Consider the following 24,530-nt stretch of genomic DNA (forward strand, 5'->3'; position numbering starts at 1 on the left):
CCCCAGGAAAATTATTTCATTAATTCCTGGTACTCATTTCTGTTAGAGGCTGAGTAAACCCCAGGGCCTAGTGCGGCCGGAAAGATTAGGTCAACTGAAAAAAATCCAATGACCTCATCGAGACTTGAACCCGCGACCTTCCGGCTTGTAGCATAGCCCCTCAACTAACTACGCTATCGCGTGCCCCCGTGTCTGTAGCATAGCTACAGGATTCAATGAATATCATTATAAAAATCTGAGCCAATGAATCGATCATTTCTACAGCACTGACGCTTTGAAATGGAACGCTTCAATATTCATCTTTATGACGCAAATCACGGGGGGGGGGATATTGCACAGGTTCGCTATGGTACAAGACATATCTCCATATTCAGCATCCGACGGAAAAGATCGAAACTGGCAACGATTAAATCCACGAGGTCAAATGAAGTTCACAGCCGACCGCGCAACTTTCATGAAATTTTCAAATTCCCCCCTCCCCCGCAGAGTGATCGTTGATGGATGGTGATGCAGTAAAATTTTATGTGAAATTTCGGAATCTTGTTTGTTCGTTTCTCATCTTATTCTCCATGTCAGATCTGTTTATTTCCCAATCATACTTGGAATCCCATTAGTTCTGTCCAGGGCAGAATTTATACAGACTCAGTTCATACCTCGCAGGGAACGCATTACGTGTCTGCGACCGAGAATAACTGTTGTAACCTCTGGGCATGAAAGGCTCAACCCTTTAAAGCTCAGTGGTTACCATATGACCCACATGCTTCAACACATTGTTCCCCCACAGTGTATTTTTCTGTTCCATACAGTTCTCACAATAAACAGTGATTATATCCCAAAACAGAATTAACCAGTTGGGGTCTGTAGGGGTGACGTGTGTTTCCTGTGAGGTACGAACTGCATTTTTATATAGTATTTGGAAGAAATTCAGTCTTTAAAGGCGACGAAAAGGGAAGTCTCGAAATCTGAGACATCAATTTCTTTATTAAAACCGTCACAACACAACTATATTAAGGTCAATGCCTAGTTTGGCTCAGCTACATGTTTCGGCTATTAAAAGCCATCATCATGAGACAGCAGAATATGGTCGTGAGTTCTTCGGGACTCAGACCCTAGAATAACTGCGGGGGCAAGGGCCAACAGCAATTGTAAAGGACAGACCCCGCCTGTCATCAGGTAGAGAGCCCCACATCAACAAACTGGCAGTTGTCTTAACAGTAATAAAAATCTGGTCGTTAAGTCCCAGATGAGTGCTTTATTCCAAGGCAGACTGGCCGACTGACCATCAGTCATAACGTAAGATTCAGACTCAGTCTTTAAAGGGTTAATAAACTAATAAGAAATGAGAACACGAACTGTCTGATAAGGCCATGCTTTCAGTGTACTACAATAGAAATTGTGAAATATAAGTTAATGCTCTCAGTATGTGTTGAAACATACATTGCCAATCCACATAACTGCATCTATTGTTTTTACATATAGGAACCACTGGGCTTGAAAGTGTTAACAGAAATGAGCCATTATCTGCCAGATAAAGACATGCTGTTACAGTTTAAATTATGAAACATAAATTAATTGTTCTCCATTTTATGGAAGCATGTATTGCCATTCTGTGTAATTGCATCTGTTATATTTTAAGCCTGTTTGCGGTTCTGCAACGTGCCAATTAAAGTCGCTGTGTCCTTCCATCTGTATGCATGAAAGAGTATGAGGACCAGAATGGATTTTCATGAATTTGATATTTGTGAATTTTAACACAGATTGGTTGATATGTTCCAATTTTGGTTAAAACTGAATACATTTAACAGATATGTGTGTACATCAAGGCCTACATGTGTTTTCATCTTGTATCTTGAGTGTAGTTTGCTAAATATTTATCAGAGCTAAAAATATTTCGAACAATAGTTGCAGACAGAAAAATTGAACACACTTTTTACATCCAGCCCAATTAGGGTTCTTGAGATAATTAAAAAAGTCTGAAGATAGCTGAAGTCTCCTATTCTTAATTAAATAACGCTTCTTCCTATCAAGACCCTATATAAAGGCCTTGTTATGGCACTAACTCTGTCCAGGTAATCATGAAAAGAACCGTTTCAGAGTAACCAACTACTGCCACCTTCAGGACCGAAGAATTACATGCAATGCCACATAGTTTAATAGCTGTGTATCAATGTTTTGAAGGTACCTGCGACCTTCATCCTCTGTTCTGAAGATGGAGGCAGCAGGTTCCTTTGAAACGTTGCTTTCTATTACTGAAGTACACAAAATCACATCGCAGAAGTCTGTTATCTTGATACTGACTGCAGTGAGAACCCCAGATCCAAAATAATGAGAAGGTTATTGGTGAAATATTTGTTTACAGCGGTGGAGGCGCAGGTGGTTTGTGCTGCGCCATTCGGGTGAACTACCTGGTCAGTATTTCCTCGAGTACTACACGGACCGAAACTGCAGAAAACTCAAAGGCAAAATCGATTTGGACCAGTGTGAGCAGGTAAGCACACGTTTGATTCACGAAAGAGATCTTTAGAATATTTGATTTGTGTTAGAGTCATTTAATACTGTAATGATCTTAGTGACTGTAGACGGGGTTGCGATTGATAATGGGATTTATTGAACTCTTACAACTCGTAACTACAAGTAAGAATTATGCTGTCACTGTTCTGCACACTTCACACATCACTACAGGACACATTAGGTCTTTGAGTCTGTTACAGTCTTCACTAGCCGTTGCTTGGTAGTGGCTTGCGACGGATCTAGTGGCCTTGTTTTCAGTGGGGCACATCATAGCGTAGTTGGTTGAGGCATTATGCTACAAGCCGGAAGGTCATGGATTAGAATCCTGATGATGCAGATTTTTTTTTTTTTTCAATTTGCCTAATTCTTTCAGCTGCACTATGGCCCTGGGGTTGACTCAGCCTCTAATAGAAATGAGTACCAGCAATCTTCCTGGGGAGCAAAGGGCGGCTGGTATGTAAGGCTGACAACCTTATTGCCATCGGTGAGCTGACTGTCTAGAAAATGTGGCAGCCTTGACATCTGACAACCCTATGGGCCTTAATGGCCTGTTACAGGGATAACTTTACCTTTGCCTTGTGTCCAGTCCCTGATAACTTCATGTACAGATATGCAAAATTTACTTTATGTTATAAATATATATACTTACAACTTATAATTTTGTACACTTTGTAAACTCTGTGTTGTGTTTTATTTATTTATTTCAGGTTTACTAAAGCAAATGAAAAGTCTTGTTATGTAAACTTTTGTACTCTAACTTCCCCCTCTTCTCCCACTTCCCTTTCAACTACTACATTATTAAGCGAAGGCTCACGGTTAATGACACGCAGAAATAGTCAATCGTAGACTGTCTCCTTTATATAGTACACCCAACACTTCACATATCAGCACCAAAACATTATCAGTTATTCACAGAACAGACATGACATGTAAAAACAAAAAGACTGTTCATGACCTGCTATGGTAACCTTAAATCGCATAATGATGATATCGCACTTAAAAACTTTTATGTATATTTTGAAGGATAGACTTTGTAGTCTCATACATGATATTCTAAATATTTGTGATGTTTTATTAATGCTGAATTCTCATAAGTCATGCTCACCTCATTAAACTGTGGTAATAGAATAATTTATATAGCTTTATAGCTAACCAAGGAATTAAATATGAGCACATTGCCATCTAATGGCAGACAGCAGAATCAGCCGGTTGGCATAGCTGCAGCACCAGCAGCAGCCTGGACTTCAACTCAGAAGGTTCGATTCATGGCCAGACATTGGCTATCCTGGCTTGCAGTTTTTCATGATTTTCCTCCACCCCACCAGACAGATTAGTGCTTTGATTAGGTCATGGCCACTTCGTTTGAAATCTTTCCCATTTCATCAGTCACCCACAGTACCATATCAAGGCTGGATACTGATAGTGTGGTAAAGTAAACTACAGGGCAGAAAGTATAAGAATTTCCTGTTGTGTTCCAGGTTGACGCTGGTCTGAGGTTTGAGAATCGCAAGCAGAAATACCAGCACATGTTTGATGTGAAGACGCCAAAACGAGTTTACTACTTGGTGGCGGAGTCCGAGGATGACATGAACAAATGGGTTGAATATGTTTGTCACGTATGTGGACTCAAAGCATACAAAGATGAGGACGGTATGTCGGTCAATAATCCGAAAGTATCTTCAGCTAAATTTTATGCATATATCTTTGTATTATTTGAGCCAGGATGACGTATTCAGTATAACAACTGGCTGTGGACTGGACGATGGGTCGGAGTTTGAGCCCCAGTAGGGTAAAGAATTTTCTCTTCTCTATGTTGTCCAGACCAGCTCTGGGGCCCACTCAGCCTCCTATCCAATGGGTACTAGGGCTCTTTCCCCAGGGGGTAAAGTGGCAGAGGCTTGAAGCTCACCACTCACCTCCAACTAGTGCGAAGGTCAAGAAAATGTAAGCACAGGGACTACTTTACCCTTTTTTATGTTTGTATTACACTGGCCTAAGATGACTGTTAAAAATAAAAACACAAGTTACTCCTCATAAACCTGACATTTTTAAAGCAGTCAAATGAATTAAGTCTTGAGTTATCATCATCCGTAATGACGGACTAATAAGTAACAAATATGGTGAAGATTACAGTCTTCTGGGTTGTGACGCTGTGGAGTCTGGTTCCAGAAGAACCTGCTTCCTTCATCACCATTTACCATACTAGACATCATCACAACCCAGAAGAACATATAAACCTTCATATTCACCATCCCTAACCTCAAATCCCACACACAAGTTGAGGCTGGTAGCTCAACAATCAATACAAAAGCTTCAGTCTGGACTGTACCATGTCCAGTCACTCTAGTGCCCACCCAGCCTCCTATCTAATTTGTACCATTCACCTCTGTCCACTCCCAAGGTTATAAAAGACTAGTTATACCTTTAAAAGAAGTCCAAGGCTCATAGAAGGCTGCGGACACAATTCATGACAGCCATGTCCATGTATCTATATGGTGTGTCACTCCTTATGTCAGATCATGATGATGTAGGCAAAGATCACCCATTATCTCAGATCATGATGATGTAGGCAAAGATCATCCCTGAAACATTGGATATTAGTCCATATCAGTATGGCTGAATCACCTGAGAAGGTTTTAATGACATTGCTCTTTAGTTTTGCGATGAAATAAACCATATCTCATGTTCAGAAGCACAAGTTATGACCAATGTTAATAGTACTTGTATTTGGTTTGCCACTAAAACAATCTCATAGTTACCAGTATGAGACCTGAGGTTCTCACAGCAGTAAGTACCAAGGGTTGTGTCTTTTGGGATATAACAATGTGTAGTCTGGTGAAAGTTAACTGACATTGCAGAGAAACATTATTACCTTCATCTTGAAGGCCAAAGAGTAAGCCAAGAAAGAAACCAGCATGAAGTAGGCTCTGTGAGCTGCAGGCTTTGTTGCTTGTTGCTGGTTTCTTATGTCATATACTCTTTGACCTTGAGATAATGTTTCTCTGCAATGCTGGTTGACTTTCACCAGACTACATGGAGTTATGTCCCAGAACACAGAACTTTTCACAGCCACTATTGTGAGGACCCCAAATCCAATGACATCAGCCTGATATCTATTAAGATGTGGCACCATTGAGTTCATAAATAGGTACCGATGTTATTCTGAAACATTGTTATCCATTTGCTAACATTTTATCACATGTGAGAGGATCATAATGTTGAATCAGAAATGTGTTTGCATATTTTACAGTGGTCGAATGATTTCGATTTCAGAATATGATTATGTCCCTCCTACCGAGGATGAGGAGACTCCGGCAACGTCAGAATCGCTACCAAATGAGAAGCAAGATCCAGTATTAGGTCCAGTGACAGAATCCCCACCAGTCTCTCCCACAAGCACAATTTCAGGTCCATACATTCCAATCAGCGAGTGTATTTCTGGAAAGTCTCTCTCCAGTCCGAATGGTTTAGAAGACTTCAATAATATACTTCGACAAGCAGGATATGGTATTTCTGCAACTACGCAATATGGCCTGACAGTTAACAGAGACAGACAGACGACATGGCAAAAACATAATCAGTGTTCAGAGGACGAGCATCAAGGATCAGCAAGTTTCATTGGTACGGGTGAAACAGGTGCTGTGTCACAAGTTAGAACGCCAGTCTTGCCAGCTAAAAGACCCCCCAAGCCATTTGATGGTACTGTAGCTTCAGAGAATGTGGCATTTTATGATTCCCCTCGTAAACTTCATCCTCCCAACTTGGAACTGCGGCATGTTACCGGAACTCCACCTTTACACAGCCCTGCAACAGATGGTGAGAGTGTATTTACGGATGAAGAATGGACTGTACCATTGCATTATCCACCGTCTGTCAACTGGGAGACATTTCCAGAGGGCGAAAGTATTCGCCAGACGAAAGCTTCAGACAGTTCAGCAGAAATGGACATGGGGAGTAGAGGAGATATTGGGTCTTGGAGTGTTGTGAAACGTTTTGGGAAGCTTACAGTAGTGGATAGTGTCAATATTCCACGTGATGGACCCATTGGTGTCCATGGTAGGCAGTTGAGCCTTCCAACAAACTTGCAACATCAACCAGTTGCCCCTCCTCGACCGCCTAAACCCTTCCACTTGCTTCTAGAAGCTCCAAGTCATAACTACCTTAACCTAGAAAATGTATCCCCACAGTCACGACACAACAGAAACATCAGGAAAGCAAGTGTTGCTTCCCTCTCATCTGACACCGCAAAGAGGACAGGAGCTCCGGGATCTCCTAACGACTGTGTGAGTGCTTCAGATGGGAACGAGGAGCCTCCATCTCCTCTCTCTCCACCTCAGTGTACTGAAATCGTGGGTGTAAGTGACGAGATGTATGATTTTCCAAGGTCACATCAGTATGCCAACAATCCTTCGAGTACTTCATCTGCGGACTGCGCGGACGGAAAAGTACCCATAGGAGCTCGCCATTGTTACACTAATGCAGCACCCAGCAACATTAACGGGGAAGTGTTCCGTTACGATTTCCACCACAGTGACCCTCCGCTGTCGGCTCTCCAAGAGGGAGCCACTACCCTTGAGGAACCTATATCGCCCCATTCTGATGGTTCAAGTTCTCTGGCCTCATCTTCAACTGCAGCTGTCTATTCCAATTTACCTAGTCCACTCATAACCCAGGGCGTACAAAGTGGGACAGATATTGGGCATGGTAGTATTCCTACCCCACCAGCTGTAAATCGTGAGCTCAAACCAGGCCGTAAACTGTCCGACTCAGCATCTCTGGTCTCAAATGAACCATCTCCTGTGAGTCTGAGTCCAGCTGCACATTTCATATCAGGTCATCTTCCACCAAGTGTAGATCGAAAATTAAAACCACAATTAAAGGTACCTGAGCAAGGTAAGTCTGTTTCTTCTGATGACATGCATTGTATTGAAGTGGTTAACAGAATAAGAGGCTGTCACAACAGAAACTGTGGAGAGTACTGTTATCCGAGATGTTACACGACATATTCTGACACAAGTTTAATGACATTACGGATACGTGTACTGCCTCCATATTCAGGGTACACCAGTAAGATAAGTGAACAATCCTGCTTGCTTGTTATCTACTTGGCTCATTCAACCTTGAAAATTGAGGCAGGATGTTCTTCTGAAACATTGGTAAAGGTCTTAACAGAACTACATGACATGACATCACATCACAGAATATAGTACTCCTCAGACTGGATGCATGTTTTCAAAAATGTGATCTTTTATGAGAAAATAAGAGGTGAACAGTGATATAATTTTATATTTTTTAAAAAACTAATCTAACACTCATGTAGAGTACAACAGGAAGCCTTGTCATTTGTTATATAAAATTTGTACTATTAAGTTACCCTCCATTCCAGCCCTGCATGTTATTAAGTTATATGTTGATACCAGCATTTTAAATCATGGTGAAGCATTCTTGCTTGAACAGTTTGCACATAAACAGATTGGATAATTTTGTGGTATTCTGGCTGTCAACAGAGCAATGAAAATAAACCAGTTGAACTGTTTACATTGGCAATCAAGTTCCTTCCGTCAAATGTGACACTTTTATAAGTTTTCCACCTCGTCACCACCTGCCTTACATGTTTCGGCTCACCACGGAGCCATCATCAGAGGCATTTATAGTAGAAAAAGAAATCACCAACACACAAAACTTCACTTTGTTAAAAATAGCCACGTTCCAGTTAATTAAAATAATTACAATAGTTAAAATTGCCGAGAGTGTCGGTTCACTAAAGGTTTTCCACACACCACGGTAGCTTTCTTATTTAATTCGTCGTTAATTCTGTAAAAATTATGTTTCGTTATTTGAAGTAAGAATTCTTAAAATTCCTAGAATTCTTTCCCGCTTGGCCCAGTCTTTTTTCTTCGGGATGTTGTTGACGTGTGTTGTCTGTAAATAAAAATTGTGGTTTTATTTAGATTGTATTATATAAGTTTTTTATGTGTATATACTTTTAAGGTTCAATAACCTTACCTGTCGGTAGTTGATGTTGCTTGTCTGTGTGTTGCGATGCTTGTGTGCTTAAGGAGTGCTGTGTCGTGTGGTTTATGTATCCTGTGTTTGTGACGTTAGTGTGGGTGTGTACGAATCTTGTATTATGAGTTCGAAGAGGTTTTTTTGATTATTGGTTTCTTTTATCTGTCTTTGTTCTTCTATTAGTTTTTTGTGTTTGTTATGATAATATATTTGGAAATCCTCCTTTATATTCATTAAATTGCCCTTCTTAGCTGTTTCGAGGATTTCCATGACTGTGGTTATCGGCCCATATTGGTGTCTTGTGTTTAATATATGTTGGGCGAAGGCCGATTCGTCCTTATTTAATCTTATGTTGCGAATGTGCTCAGTGTATCGGGTTGACAGTTTTCTGCCCGTTTGGCCAATGTATACCTTTTGACAACTTTGGCAGGTCAGTTTGTAGATTCCGCTTTGCTCATATGGATCGATGTTTTTCCTTTCGTGTACTAGTTTGCCTAGTGTGTGATTGGTTTTATAGGCTATCTTTATGTTTGTGTTCCTAAATAATTTAGTAATTTTCCTTATATAATTTCCCGTGTATGTGTATGAAAGACCTTAAACTTGTTTACATTGGCTTTATTTAATAACTCCTACATGTTTTGGTCCACATATGAGACCATCTTCAGGTAAATGTAAAAAAGGTAAATCTATCCCTGGCACGTGGTAGCAATGTTGGTTGAGGCACTATGCTAAAGCCGGAAGGTCGCGGGATGGATTCACTACGAGGTGAATTTTTTTTAATTTACCCAATCCTTCCATCCACACTATGGCCCTGTGGTTGACTCAGCCTCTAATAGAAATGAGTATCAGGAATCTTCTTGGGGATAAAGGGCAGCCTTATGCGCCATAAGGTTGACAGCCTCATCACCATCTGTGAGCCGACTGTCTAGAAAATGTGGGAACCTCAACATCTCAGAACCCTATGGGCCCCCACGGCCTGTTACAGGGATACCTTTACTTGCATTTTTATCCCTGTAACAGGCTGTAAAGGCCCATAGGGTTGTGTGAAATTGAGGCTCTCACATTGTTTGTAGACAGTTGGCTAACAGATGGTGGTGAGGTTGTCAGTCTTATGCACCAGCTGCCCTTTGCCCCCCCCCCCGGGAAGATTCCTGGTACTCATTTCTCTTAGAGGCTGAGTCAACCCCAGGGCCATAGTGCAGCTGGAAGGGTTAGGTAAATTGAAAAATTCCGCCTCCTCAGGATTCAAATCTGCAACATTATGGCTTGTAACACAGTGCGTCAACCAACTACACTACCACATGCCCCATCATCTTCAGGCAGATTCAGTAAATACATCTCGTGTTATTGAAATATTGTAATATGGATCCATATTAGTGTTAAACAGTATAATCATATAAGTAGGTCATACCGAAAGTCATGAGCAACTTTTTTTTGCATGCAACCTGGGAACAGCAGACGAAAGAGAGTATGATGGTAGGTGGAACCAGCTGTTGTGTTAACCTTGAGTGTCTTGTGACATCAATAGCTTGCATCACGTGACCAGTATCACTCCCAACAAAATGGCCGACAACCATATGTCGTTTCGCCAGCGTGCTGTCATCGAATTTCTTGTGAAAGAGGAAATCCCTGCTGCAGAAATTCACCAGAGACGTCAGCGTGCTTATGGAAGTGTGTGCATGGGTGCGAGCAGTGTTCAAAGATGGGCGAAACATTTTAAAGATGGGAACACCAGCATCGAAGATGAGCCTCGGAGCAGTCGTCCTTGAACAGCCTCAACTGAACACAACAAGGAAAGAGTGGATGAAATCAGTCAAGATGACAGTCGTGTGACTGTGGACACAATAGCCCGAAAACTTGGAATAGGGCACAGTGCAGTACAGGAGATGATTGAAAGCTTGGGCTATAGGGAAGTTTGTGCTCATTGGGTCCCGCAGTTATTGACCGAAGACCACAAAGGTCAGCGAAAATCCATCACCTCAGAACTGCTGCAGAGATATTGACACGAAGGTGATGATTTTTTGCTCTGTATTGTGACAGGTGACGAAAGCTGGTTTCACCATTTCAAGCATGAAATGAAACGGCAGAGTATGGAATGGACCATTTGCATTCTCCATCAAAAAAGAAGGCATTTACAATGCCATCAGCTGTGAAGGTGATGGGCACAGTCTTCTGGGATGCAGAGGGGTTTATTCTGGCCGAATTCCTGGAACCTGGGCAAACCATAACCTGGGCTGCTCATAATGTCCAGATGCTGCACAAACTCCGTCGTGCATTGCATGATAAACATCTGGAAACATCATCATCCTGCATGACAAAGCTCGCCCCCATGCTGCTCGCCTCACATTGGAAGCAATTGCAAAGATGGGGTGGGAAGTTCTTCCACACCCCTCCTATAGCCCTGATCTGGCACCCTCAGACTACCATCTTTTCGGATTTGTGAAGGATCAGCTGCGTGGACAATGTTTTGAGACAAGGGAGGCAATTCAGATAGCAGTGTGTCAGTGTCTTCAGATGGCTGGAACAGAATTTTACAGAAGGGGAATTTTCAAACTCCCAGAACGCTGGGAGAAATGTGTACGAAGAAGTGGCGATTATGTGGAAAAATAAAGAAAGGTCTGTGGATTGAGGTGGTGTATTTGGTTTGTCAATAATAAAGCATGTTACTTTACAAAAAAATTGTTGCTCATGGCTTTCAGTATGGCCCTCGTACATATAACTATTATGAAGTTGTAAAAATATTTATAATTTTAAAAATTTGAAAATTCTCTCAACATGACGTAAAATTCTGTTATTTTGTCCTGCGTTGTAGGTATCTTATTATCTTGGATTCACTGCTTTATTATTTGGAAGTAAAATACCACATGCCTTACCCAGGTTTTATGGTATATGTATTTTATATCTTGTATTAGTGAATTACTTACATGATGTTGAGCTATTCACATGCCTCAAGATGGTCCAAAATGTGGACTGAAACATGTAACAGTTATTAAATAAAACCAATGTAAACAATTCAGTTTTCATTGTTGTGTTGACAGCCAGAATACCACAAAATCATGATATGCAACAGGATGCAAACAGTAAATATTGCATAATGACAATGAAGGATTCAATTTGGAAGACCACAATTTATATGGGAGTAAAATTGCTGTGATGTGAATTTGATTAAGGTGGCCCTAGACTTGTAACAGGGGTGGGCATTTGTTGTTACTGAAATGGTAAGTCTTTTGGTTTTTTAATTAGTTAATTTTGTATTTTGCACTTATTTCATTATGCCATAATTTTGAAATGTTTCTTAGAACCGTTACCCTTGGCTGCTCCACCAGCTTGTCGGTCAGGTTCGGAAAACAATCGCAGCTTAAAGAAATCCAGAGCGGCACCAAGTCCAACTCCACCTTCATCTGCAATGACAACGTTACGCAATGGGCAGAGGCAGCGCTCCGAACACAACTCTAGCTCAGATGACGATCACAGGAACTCACCAGATGAACCAGTATGAGTCTGCATATATAGTGATTCCCCTATGTAACCCTTTGCATGCCACACACTGATGAGATTAGGTTGGCATACTTGTGTTAAGATTGCCACAACCAAAGAAATCGGTTTGATATTAATCGCTTAGTAGAGCTATTCTATCAGTAGATGGCATTACATGTGATATCTCAATGTTTATTTAGAGGCAAAAGCAGGCTTTCATAAATTGTCAATGAAAAATCCGTCGAGTGTAACAGTGTTTTTAGGTCACTTATTTATCTCACTTGCCTTTACATGTTTCGGTTCAAGAGAAACCATCATCAGAGGCACGTATTACAAACACATGAAAACACTGGCGTTGTTTAATGTACACAGTATGTAAGCTGCGTGGACGCTGTTACAGATGTCGAAGTGTAAAAGCACAACACTTTCTAGTAGCATTGAATGCACGTACAACTCTTGCATTCCATCTGAAAATTGCCCTCAAATTGAGCCGTCAATGTTAAAATATTTAAAAGTTTAAAACATTTAAAGTAAAATGTTCAGCTCCTTCTTGTTGATTCGTCCCGATGATGGGAAATGTCAACTTGAGGTTATGTAGGCTGCAAAGATATTGTATTACATTAGGTTTTATATATTATTATATATTTAATTTTAATTTATTTTTGCTTAGTGTTGTATTTGATCCTTGCTTACCTTATGGTCGGATGTTTCTTACGCGTTGTGTGTTGTGTACTGCAGTGGGAGTTCTACGTCAGTGTTATTTAAAGCCTTGTGTGTTATGACGTGGTAGGGGGTGTGTTTATACAAGTAGTAATGAGGTCGAACATGCTGTTCTGGTTATTGATCTCTTTTGCCTGTTTCTGCTCATCTATTAATTTGTTATCCCTATAGTGGCGGTAAATTTGATATTCTTCCTTTATATTCATTAATTTACCTTTCCTTGCCACTTCAATCAGTTCCATGATTTGCGAAATTGGGCCGTATTGATGTTGTCTATTTAAGATATGTTGAGCATAGGCTGAGTCATTTTTATTGAATCTTATACTTCTTATATGTTCACGCTATAACACACTATAATGAATGCAAGAGTTGTACGTGCATTCAATGCTACTAGAAAGTGTTGTGCTTTTACACTTCGACATCTGTAACAGCGTCCACGCAGCTTACATACTGTGTACATTAAACAACGCCAGTGTTTTCATGTGTTTGTAATACGTGCCTCTGATGATGGTTTCTCTTGAACCGAAACATGTAAGGCAAGTGAGATAAATAAGTGACCTAAAAACATTGTTACACTCGACAGATTTTTCATTGACAATTTGTGATTGATAGTGTAACGGACCAAAAATGAAACAATTCAAAACAGGCTTTCATGTTTTCTATACCTTTGGCTATTTAGAGGTAGGTAAAAAAAGTAAAGCTATCCCTGTAACAGGCCATGAAGGCGAGACGTTGAGGGTCCCACATTATCTAGACAGTCGGCTCAAAGATGGCAGTAGGTTGTCAGCCTTACGCACTGACCGCGCTTTACTCCCCAGGAAAATAATTTAATTAAGTCCTGGTACTCATTTCTGTTAGAAACTGAGTCGACCCCAGGGCCATAATGTGGCTTAAAGGATTAGGTCAATTGAAAAAAATCCAATGACCTCATCGTGGCTTGTAGCATAGCCCCTCAACCAACTACGCTACTGCGTGCCCCCCTGGCTATTTGAAGGTAATCTGTGAAAATACTGTGGCTGGTAAAAGAGTGAAGCACTGTGCCAGGAATGACGTATAGGGAAATGGAGGGAATGTAAATGCCCCCATCTTAAGTAAAGGTAAAGTTGTCCCTGTGCTTAAGTGGTTAAGCACTACGCCATGAAACCATATGTGGGAGTGGGTGTATAGATCCACATTTTCTTGACGTTGGCACTTGCTGGAGGTGAATGGTCAGCTTCATGCCCCAAGCACTTCCCCCCCCCCACTGTTACTTATCCCTCAAATAAAAGTAAACCTTCCCATCACCCTGTGCCCAAACATCCTCAGTTTCCTTCAAATATATGTTTTTAAACATGGTTCGTCCTTCCATAAATTCCAGTATCCAGTTTGATCATGGAACAGTTGATATTGTGATTATCGGGAGTTCTCTGTTCTGCACTTTACTGTTATATAGGGAAACAGCTCTGAGTCAAATTGCTATTTTAAGATTATGGTCTTCTGAGATGTGACACTATGAAGTTTGGTAGATGGGTACAAGTGTTTCAGAGGAAACTGCTTCTTCCATATGGGAGACAGAAGTAATAGGTTCCTCTTAGAAGTTAATACCAATATACCAAACTATACAGTGTCACATTCCAGAACAAATATTCATCGCTGTGAGAGAACCTTAGATCGCACAAATGTTTCTTTTTGTCTGTTACAGATATACTACTACCAACATGACGATAAATTTATACCAGTAACCAGGTTTCAGGAATTACAATACTTGGACTTGGATCTCGAGTGGGACGCAACAAGTGCAACATCATCAACAACTCAGATCCCCAAATCACCTGAACGTGTACAGTCAACAAGCACCGTATACAAAACCGTGGACTTTGTTAAGACGGAGGCGTTTAACAGAACTAGACAGGAAGTCGAAGAAGTTCGGAAACAGTGTTCAGCTGCTGACCTCTGACCTCACTATGGTTTAGTTCCCTTGTAATGCCGTGTCTGTGTCCAGCTTCCTGCTATAGGAGAGGTCAGTGAAATTGAATGAAACATGAGGTCACTAGTTATGTGATGCCATTTTGTTAGTGAGGTTTATGCAGATAACTGTTGTTAACAGTTCATAAACCTTCTGTGCTTCATACCCCCTGAAACATTGACTGAGTCAGGGGAACAAAAACATTGCTTACAGACTTGAGTTCAAATTAGTTTAAAGACTATTTTTACTTACTGCCCTAGAGTATTCAGGATGGGAGAATAATTATTTAAGAAGTACTTCCAGTTTTTGGCATTAATATGTCGCATATTTCCTTCTTTTTTCAATTATGATTCTTTTTAAGGAATCCTGTGGGGAGGGGGGCAGACGTCTTCATTCCCCACCACTCTCCATGCCATGAGGTAGTTAAATGTCTGCAATACCCTAAATTTTAATTCTGGATTGAAGGTTATGAGTGTTTCATTTTACATTAAGTGTTTATCAGTACAAGCAGTGAAGCCGCTGGCTTCCCACCACAGTGATCCAGGTTCAAACCCACACCAGGTCATGTGGGATCATGTGGTTAACAAAGTGGCACTGGGGTAGGTTTTCTCTGAGTACTTCAGTTTCCTCTGCCTGTTCTCATTCCACTGACTGCTCCTTACTAGTCTTTGGTACAATAGGCGCATTAGTGGCCAGCATACCTAGTGCACTTAGTCTGACCCCACCCTGTGTATTAAGAAATCGTCCTGTCAGTAACCCCCGTACTCTGGGGGAGGGGGCAGGCAGGATTATTGGTTACAGTTACATTGTATGTTCTTAGACCTGGCCATTGTCAACAGAATTTGACATGGATCTGATCAGGTCCACTAACTGAGATAAGGATTTTAAGGTGTGGGGGATATATAACAGTCTTAGTTACTGTGTGTCACCCCCTACCTCCCCGTCCCCCACAGTGCAGCTGCAGACACTGCCCTGCTACTTTCTTGCTTCTCACACAACCCAGAGGCGTGGCCTGTACCTTCCTTAGGACTATGTTCAGCTCTGCTCAGAGTTCACTTGTACTAAGATCACGGTAACCCTGGGTAGGGGTTCTTACCAGGCAAGGGGTACATTTTTATGCTACAGGTCCTGCCTGTAGTGTGGCTCTGTCGAGCTGCATTCCCCATGTGTTACCCACACAAAGTAACCATATATGCTGAAACCTGTATTTAAGATTCCTTTGGCAAGCAGTGGATGTGAACACTAAACTGAGGCAGGGACAATGGACATTGAGGGAAAACTGATGAATATTAAACGGAGATTTTGCTGTATCATTGTTTACTGTTCACCAGATCCTAAATTGTCGTATCCAAGTGTTATGATTAAAATATCTATAATAAAATGCAAATTACATAATTATGAATGTCGAAGAGGAATATATTTTTCATTATGATTTACATTATGTATTGAAATCTGTGAGGCTGCATAGGGCTGGATATTATTAACTGGGGTAGGGAGAGAGAGAGAGAGAAAGAATATATTCAGAATCCTTGTAGAGGAACCTCTCTGAAAACAGCAACATTGAATGCTAAGGATAACATTAAGATTTGTCAAGGTGATAAGCTGTGTCAGTTCAGAGAGGAAATTACCTGAGATCAGTTTAGAACCACCCTAAGCCTGAAGGCTTATTGAATGTAGAGAAATAGGTTATGAGGCAGGAAGATGAACTGGCTGAAGTTGCCTTTGGTATTAGCAGTATCAAACCACCAAGGAGTCGAGTTCAGTCCTAGTATGGAACTGGAGAGTGATACGTCTTCCAGTCAGAGGTTTCAGTTTTCCTAAAATTGTATTTGCCAGTACCTGACACTTGCTTTTAACCTCAAGGTCAGAACATTTCAATATACTGGCAGGTATGCGACTTCTGACAGATTTAGCAGTACATGCCTGTCCTTTGCTGGTATGTGTGTACCAGCAGAAAAGCCTTCCTGCCAACTATCCCAAATAACAGAATACGAATGAAATGGCATCCTGTTATTGAATTGCAGCTTCCTATCACGCTGTACACCTGTTTCGAAGAAGTGATCAATAAAACTGTTCATCACGTTATAAATCTAAATATACTTTTAAATTAACAGATATAGTATAAGTAGTTAAACTTTGTTTTTATACAAGTTGATATGCACACATTGGTGGTGTAATTTTACTATGAAGTATGGTGTTATGTGAGATACTGTACTGTATATGTTTTGCAGACACAGATTCTGAATGCTTTAGGTTTGAGGTTCCCATAAAAATGACTGAAGGTTGCTGTCTTCTGGGATGTAACACCTCTTATTCTTATGGATAGTTAACGACATCTTGAATACCTTCTGCCATAAGAAAAGCCAAGCATGGGAACATGTTGCAGGTGGAGGAAAAGATAGGACCAGAGGTCTGAGCAAAACTTATTTATGCAGTACTTTGTTTTCCCCATGCATGGCTTACTGTTTTGACGTAAAGATGAAGTTACATGCTCTTCAGAAACAACAGTAATGATCCACAACACTACACACTGTCACATTGCAGAAGATGGTAATGTTCATTCAAGGAAAGTGCTTTCTGATGTCTATGTAAGGAAATTATCAATGCTGTTACAGTCAACTCATGATTATCTGCATGTGGATATAACAGGGCCACTTCTAGAACCTTTTGGTTTGTTCAAGTTGGTTAATTAAATACACTGTCAGTATCAAAGACTATATAACGCTAATCCTAGGTATTGACTGGGGGCATGCGATAGCATAGTTGGTTGAGACACTATGCTACAAGCTGAAATGTCACGGGTTTGAGTCCCAATGAGGTGGATTTTTTTTTCCCAATTTGCATAATCCTTCCATCCGCACTGTGGCCTTGGGGTCGATTCAGCCTTTAACAGAAATGAGTACCAGGAATCTTCCTGGGGGGTAAAGGACTGCTGTCACGTAAGGCTGACAACCTCACTGACATCTGCGAGCTGATTGGCTAGAAAATGTGGGAGCCTCGACGTCTCACAACCCTATGGACCTGCACGGCTTGTTACAGGGATAACTTTACCTTATAAACCTAGGTATTGATTATAGTGTTCCATGATTTAAATGTCTGTTGCATCTGATGTTTTACAATTTACATCTGAGCAGTCTGCATATTTTCTACTTCATCATTTCAATACTTGATGTACCACCTGCCACTCGATAGGAGTTGCTTTCCCCTGCCGGAAAAACATTTGTCTTGCCATTTACAGCATTAGCAGTGAGTAATGATTGATTTTTAAAGGGTGATTCCAACATGGATAGTGGGTTATTTCGTGATTTTTGTATTATTGATTGGTTTTAATTATTCACATATCCCATTCATTACAGCAGATAATCGAGAGTTTGCTGCATGTGAATACTCTAGAGGGTTTCTGTCTAGTGCCTGATGATTATGCAGTTGGAAGTGTTTTTCACGTTTTTCTTTTTCACATACCCTGAGTGCCATGAAGTGCCATTGTTTGATAAATGTTATAAGCTAAATGTATGTTACAAATAATTACTTGTATAATAATTGGTAGCAATAGATTCATGAGATAGAAATTTATGAATCTTTATGTACAACTGTTATACATTTTATGCAAATTCCTTTTTTATTATTATATTATTGCTGGCTCCTGATGTAATCAGGCTAATTGATAATGTTTAGATTTCAAACATATTTTATACAATCATCTTCCTTTTACTTATAAATAAATATATATATATGATATTAAATAATTTTTATAGTGTTTATATTAACCTTTATCATCCATGCATCTAACTATTTCAACAGTGAATGTCGACAAGTTATACACGTAACTGGGCTGCTAGTCTCATAATACCTTAGGGCTTAAAATTTCATATTCTTAGTTGATTAAGATTAATATAATGGATCCAAGGTTCTCTGACAGCTGCTATGAAGGGTACCACCACCTGAAATTTCTGTCAGACTACACGGCTTCACATCATGGGAGATATATTTTTCACGGTTAATATAACTTACTGTTCTTTAGTTTCTTATATTGCACTTAGTTTAAATTAGGTACAGAACTCACCACGTGGACCAGGATGGAGTAAGTAAATCCCAACACAGACTACAGTTCTGACATGACAAGGACACTCTTAATGGTTGGCTCTTAGTTGTAGCTACACTGGTTATGTATGGGTGTTACTCCATCTGCACTATTACATACTTGGTCAACCTGATCCAAGACCTGAAAGGAGAATTATTTTCATGAATATATGAACATTTTTAGAGAATTATATTTTAAGGTTATCTTGCACATCAGTTTCACAGAGTACATTTTATGACTTATCTTTTTTTTTTATTGCTAGTGGGGTGAGACTAAGTCCCTTGTACTGCGGCCACTTCTGGCCTACTGTACCAGCTCCAGATGATAGGTGAGGGTGATTGTGGAGCAGTTGGTGGAATGAATGGCAGGGGAAACCGAAGCACTCAGAGAAAACCTACCCCAGTGCCACTTTGTCCACCACAAATTCCACTTGACCAGACCCAGGATCAAACCCAGGCCACCGCGTTGGGAAGCCATCAACTAACCGCTTGAGCTATGGCGCAGCCATGACTTATCTCACTAACATTTCCATTGGTATGTTGAATTCGTTTTTACTTCAGTAACATAGTAAAAAATTTATACTATGTGGTAACATTTCCAGGATTATGGTAACCTATAATCAATGCTGTTGAAACTCTCACATCCAGTATACGGGGTTTCCATAGCCTATAAATGGAAATCCGGAAAATAATTTAGAATTACCCTATACTGCTTTTCTTGTAGGCTTTTGTCTTGCAATGTTTTGTCTTGAATCTTCCTCCACCTCCAATGGAGTTTCTTCCCCTATACTAATTAATGAAATATGTATGAATTGAACTCCAGCACGCGTCCATTTCCTTGCAATCCTGCATTATTTGGTTCTCAGTCACCCTCCAGCCTCTCTGAGAACATGGAAAATTTGTTGTCAGAGGGTCTCAAAATCTGGACTAAATTATGTGTGCAAAAACATTTTAACAGGCACATATAGCATAAATTAATGTCCTGGTGTTTTTTGGTTTATTTAACAACAGTTTCAGTAACTCTAAACTATAGATCATGAAATTATATAATGTGGGGTAAATAATGAACTGGGAAATATTGTCTGTCTGCAGTGACAGAGCAGTACAACAGAAAACCATGGTAAGGATGTCTGATCTCTAGTCCAGGACTTCAAACCCAGGGCTTTCAGAATGTGAAACACAAGAGCTGCACATTCAACTGAAACATTCAGTAAATTTCTGTATTACTTAAATAAAGTACCCTGTTTAGCCAAGAAAAGTTGCATTGGTTCAGGCAAGAATTGCAACCAGCCTGCAGTTCAAATAAGAATTAAGAAAGAATAGTTAATCTGAGCTTGAACATTTCAAAAACTCAGCAGCATGGATATTGTTAACTTTCATACCACTGTGTGACCACATTTCAATGTTGCTTTGGATAAGAAGCATAAAATAAATGTCTGGTCTTCATGACTTCACGTCAGGTAAACCATAAAAAGCTGTTGCTCACTCTAGTGCCTCCATGTTACATAATTAGTAAACATTATGTAAAAGGTAAAATTGTCCCTGTGCTTAACTAATTAAGCACTAATCCATGAAGGCGTATGGAGGAGTGGATGTATAAATCCACGTTTTCTTGACTTTGGCACTAGTTGGAGGTGAGTGGTCAGCTTCACGCCCCAGCTACTTTACCCCCCAGGGAAAGAGCCCCTGGTACCCATTGGATAGGAAGGTTGGGTGGACCCCAGAACTTATCTGCATGATGTGGAGAGGAGAAAATTCTTAACTGTACCAGGAGTTGAAATCTGATCTCCTTGGTCATCCATCCAGTAGCCGGTTGCTATACCAACTGCACTATCTTGCCTCCCGTGTAAACATATGTTAACAGTCTGATATTATACAATGTTTCAGTGTGGTAGCTAACATTTACTAAATTTGAGGTTCTCATGGCAGTGAGTATTAAAGTTATGGTCTCCTGGTACGTGATACTGTGCAGCTTAATAGATGTGAACAAACATCTCAGAGGATCTGTTGCCTCCATTTTCCATTTTGAGGTTTAAGGCAGCAGATTTCTCTGAAAACACTGATGCCTATCTACCAATAGGCATTCAGAATTGCATCCTAAAAGACTGTAATCTCAGTATGCTGACACAAATTTATTTGTTCTTCAGGAGTACATAATTCTAACAGCAGATGAAAACATCTAAAACATTTTGGTGTTCCAATTTATTAGAATGAAATTTTTGCTACACAGTGTGTCAGTTTTAGGAAGATAATTGAACTGTATGCAACTTTCCTTGTTTCACACCCTGGGCACTATGAACCATAGGGTCAATGAGGGGGGCCTGGAGCAATTCAATCAAAATCTATTAGAATATCTGAAAGAGAAATACATATAATGATTAATAAACTGATTGATATTGAAACAAAAGTATCGGTCCTTCAGCGATCTAATTAATTTATTGTCCTCATTTTCTAAAGCAGGCTGCAGCTGATCCAGAATGTGCTAGTAAAAGTGCTAGTACCCCCACCCTTGACACACTCCTACAAATTTTTGAAAAGATGAGAATTTAAAAATGGAAAAGTTACAGCTTGAGTCCTAATATTATAAAAAAATGTAGGGCGGGAATATGAAATTCATCCCTTTTCCATCATGCCAAACACAGACCAAAATCTCAAACAATTCAATGGAAATAGAATTCCTGAAAGACAAACGTAGTTAATGAAATTTGAGGATTTTCATTCTCCCATATATTTTCAAGAAATTCCCTGCAACTGATCCTGAACATGCTAACAAATGGCCTAACCCCCCCCCCCCCACCTCTAATGATGCAAAATTTTCCAGTTTAAGCATAGCAGTATATAAACTGCAAACATATTGGAAGAACTCCAGCCTGGTTTTTTTTCCAAATGAATGTTCTTAAAAAACATTCAACATTACAGAATGAGTTTTCACTACACCCACAATCATTTCCAAGTCATAAAATTATTTTGTTACATGACCAGTTCTCGAATTCTATTTGGGAGCATGGCTTTTTAAGGAAACCAATGTTCGTTGGCATTGTTGGCTCACATAGCGTCCTGTAACATTTTCAGAAGTTTCCGATAAGGTTGAACCAACGCAGTTCCGCCCCCCCCCCCTTCTCCAAACCAAACCTAACGTGAACGATAATAGAAACAACTCAAAATGATGAGTGCGCTCTGCTCGCGCACTCCACCTCCGGCTGCCAATGGAAACCGGGCGAGTTTCACAGCCCAGAGCGTATATTTTTTTTTTTGTTTGTTATGGTAACACAATTGACAAAATTATTTTATTTGTATGCATGTGTGAATATAGGGAGCGGGCTGCTTCACTCTGGAAGCTAAGGAAGAACTGAGTGCACACACCATTTGTGGTTGTAGATGAACTTCCGGCTAGTGAGGAAACACAGCATACTGTCAAATAATGTAAAATAATTGTAATACAGTGATGAATTTGTAAATATAATTTACAGATTCATCACGATGGCATTTTCGGTGTTGATTGTAATGACTTTTGTTTTAAGAAGGCATCTACCTTAAATTAAGAGCAAGTATGTGTGATTAGAGAAATGCGTCACTTCAGCGCTTGAAGAACCAGCGATAAATTTCAACGCATGAACTCTGTTCCCTGGTTTATGCCAGTCACTTTTGCGTGGAAGAGGCAACCACTTAACACACACAGCTAGCCTCGCAATTGTAGAAGCTTTTAGTGACTGGAATAAATCCCCGACGAAAGGCGATTTTGCAATTTTCTTATTATTAATGACACTCAAATTGCTGTTAAACGAATGTCATCAATAGAAAATTGTCTGTATAGCAACAAGATGGATGCTTCCGTTCGTCATTGGCTGAACCACAAGGTGTTAAGCTTCCTACAGTCTTCCGGAACCGTACGCTGCCAGCGCAACCCCGCACACTGGCACTGTACTACTTACTTACTTACGGAGCTGAGCCCTTCTTGATGAGAAGCCAAACCTGAAGCTACTCAAGAATTTCCCTGCATTTTATGGACCTGAAGTTTCATTACCGTGTTCACAAGAGCCCTCCACTGGTCCCTAACCTGAGCCAGATCAATCCAATCCGTACCATCCCATCCTATATCTCTAATATCCATTTAAATACAGGGTGTCCCGGGAGTTCGGTGCCGTACTTCAGGAGCGTACTGAGGGTTCCCTATAGAAGAATTTTGAAATAGGAACCCATGTCCGCAAACGTAAAATAGCAGTGCCAGGGCGGCATTTAATATCATTTTGTTTAAACTTGGCGCCTTAATGCCGAAGAGCATGCACAGGCATATTACGCCCTCCAAACTCTTAAGACTCACCTGCTAGAGCAGATGTTGGAATTGGCGCCCTCCATTTTCAATGCATGCGTTACATCGACGAAAGAAACTCTGGCGCACCCTTTCAAATATTCCAGGTGCCTCACGGATCACGTCACATGCAACAAGTATTCTGGCCAACAGCTCGAATTCATTATCCACAGGCGTGTCGTAGACCAGGCTTTTCCACATGGCCCCAGACGAAATAGTCCAGAGGTGTCAAGTCTGGGGATCGGGGTGGCCAAGGCACTGGGCCTCCTCTTCCTATCCAACGCCCATGAAAAACAGGATCCAGGTAGTCTCGTGATACAATGCTGAAGTGTGCCGGCGCTCCGTCATGCTGTATCCACATTTGCCTCCGCACAATCAAAAAGTCGGAAGGATACGTTCAGGGAACGCCTTGTAAAAGATCCCATTGCGTCGCGGTGGTAGGAGGAAAGGCCCAATCAAGTGATCGCCAATGATGCCCACCCAGACACTGACAGAAAATTGCGCCTGGTGGTAACCAACTACAGTAACGTTGGGGTTTTCGTCAGCCAAAGCGTGGCTGTTTCGACAGTTGAACCAGCCATCCCTTGTAAACTGCGTTTCGTCTGTGAATAACACGTGATTCAGGGAGTTGGGCTGATGTAAACACTGGTTCAGTATCCACTGACAAAATTGAATTCGTGGTACGAAGTCAGCTGGGCCTGCGTCGTGTACTCGCGTTGGATGATACGGATAAAGTTGTTGGTCGCGCAGGATCATCCTGAGCTGCCCATCCCCTCTTAACCTAACTAGAACGGAGAGACGCTGCTTTCGTCCCTGGTTCCTCTACGTTGCTTCTCATGCCTCTTTGCCCCCGAGATAGGGTGGGGTGTCAAAGCTGTAGTTCTTGACTTGCAGTAGCCCAGAAAAAGCTCCAGTTAACACTTTTACATATGTTTAATATGACAGACAAACCACCAATATAATACACACAATAAAAATGCAATTTCTATCTTCGCGACTTTGAACAGTTATGTCGCGTATTTAGGGAGGGGCCCCTCTCCCCGTCCACGCCCCTTTTTCATCAACAATCACATCGAACTTGAATTTCGACCAAAAGAACATGGTAACGAAAATGAAACTCGAACCAGAATTTCACTCACTGCGTTGACGGCGAGCCACTCCTTTCCCTTATGATTATTCATCAAAAACCACCTCGCGAGAAGTATAAGCACACAAGTTAATATGTCAAATACACCCTGCTTAAACTTCGAGGGCAATAGACCAAGAAGGTCGGCAAAAAATGATAATACATGAGTCGCAAGAAAACACAATTTTAGCCACGACTCGTCCCAGAAATATAACCCTTTTTTTCAGTCAGAAGAAAAGGAACTCAAACCAAATTTAGGCTGGCCACGCCCAAACAACCCCTAGCTATCTGCTTCTCTGACTTAATCACCGAGTGCCTCCAAAACAGTCCTCTCAACCCCCAAGGAGTGATGT

At 40.8% G+C, this 24,530-nt stretch overlaps 1 protein-coding gene and 1 long non-coding RNA gene across 2 annotated transcripts in view; one reads left to right on the plus strand and one right to left on the minus strand.

Annotated features, from left to right (window-relative positions):
• The window catches only part of LOC111870840 (GRB2-associated-binding protein 1), a 28,639-nt gene extending 11,154 nt beyond the window's left edge, over positions 1-17,485 (plus strand). Inside the window, exons 2-6 of the mRNA XM_023863421.2 lie at positions 2,360-2,488; positions 3,990-4,161; positions 5,785-7,404; positions 11,820-12,013; positions 14,399-17,485. Of these exons, the coding sequence (XP_023719189.1) occupies positions 2,360-2,488; positions 3,990-4,161; positions 5,785-7,404; positions 11,820-12,013; positions 14,399-14,653 (2,370 nt within the window). The 3' untranslated portion in view covers positions 14,654-17,485. The remainder of the gene's footprint in view (positions 1-2,359; positions 2,489-3,989; positions 4,162-5,784; positions 7,405-11,819; positions 12,014-14,398) is intronic.
• LOC111870842 lies at positions 4,467-23,679 on the minus strand. Its single transcript, XR_002843934.2, has 3 exons — positions 23,064-23,679; positions 18,726-18,884; positions 4,467-5,093 (listed from the first exon to the last, which is right to left on the minus strand). It is a non-coding gene; the product is annotated as an uncharacterized LOC111870842 (long non-coding RNA).
• Between the last annotated feature and the right edge of the window lie 851 nt (positions 23,680-24,530).

This window comes from Cryptotermes secundus, unplaced genomic scaffold, assembly GCF_002891405.2.
Source record: "Cryptotermes secundus unplaced genomic scaffold, Csec_1.0 scaffold632, whole genome shotgun sequence".
Classification (NCBI taxonomy): domain Eukaryota; kingdom Metazoa; phylum Arthropoda; class Insecta; order Blattodea; family Kalotermitidae; genus Cryptotermes; species Cryptotermes secundus.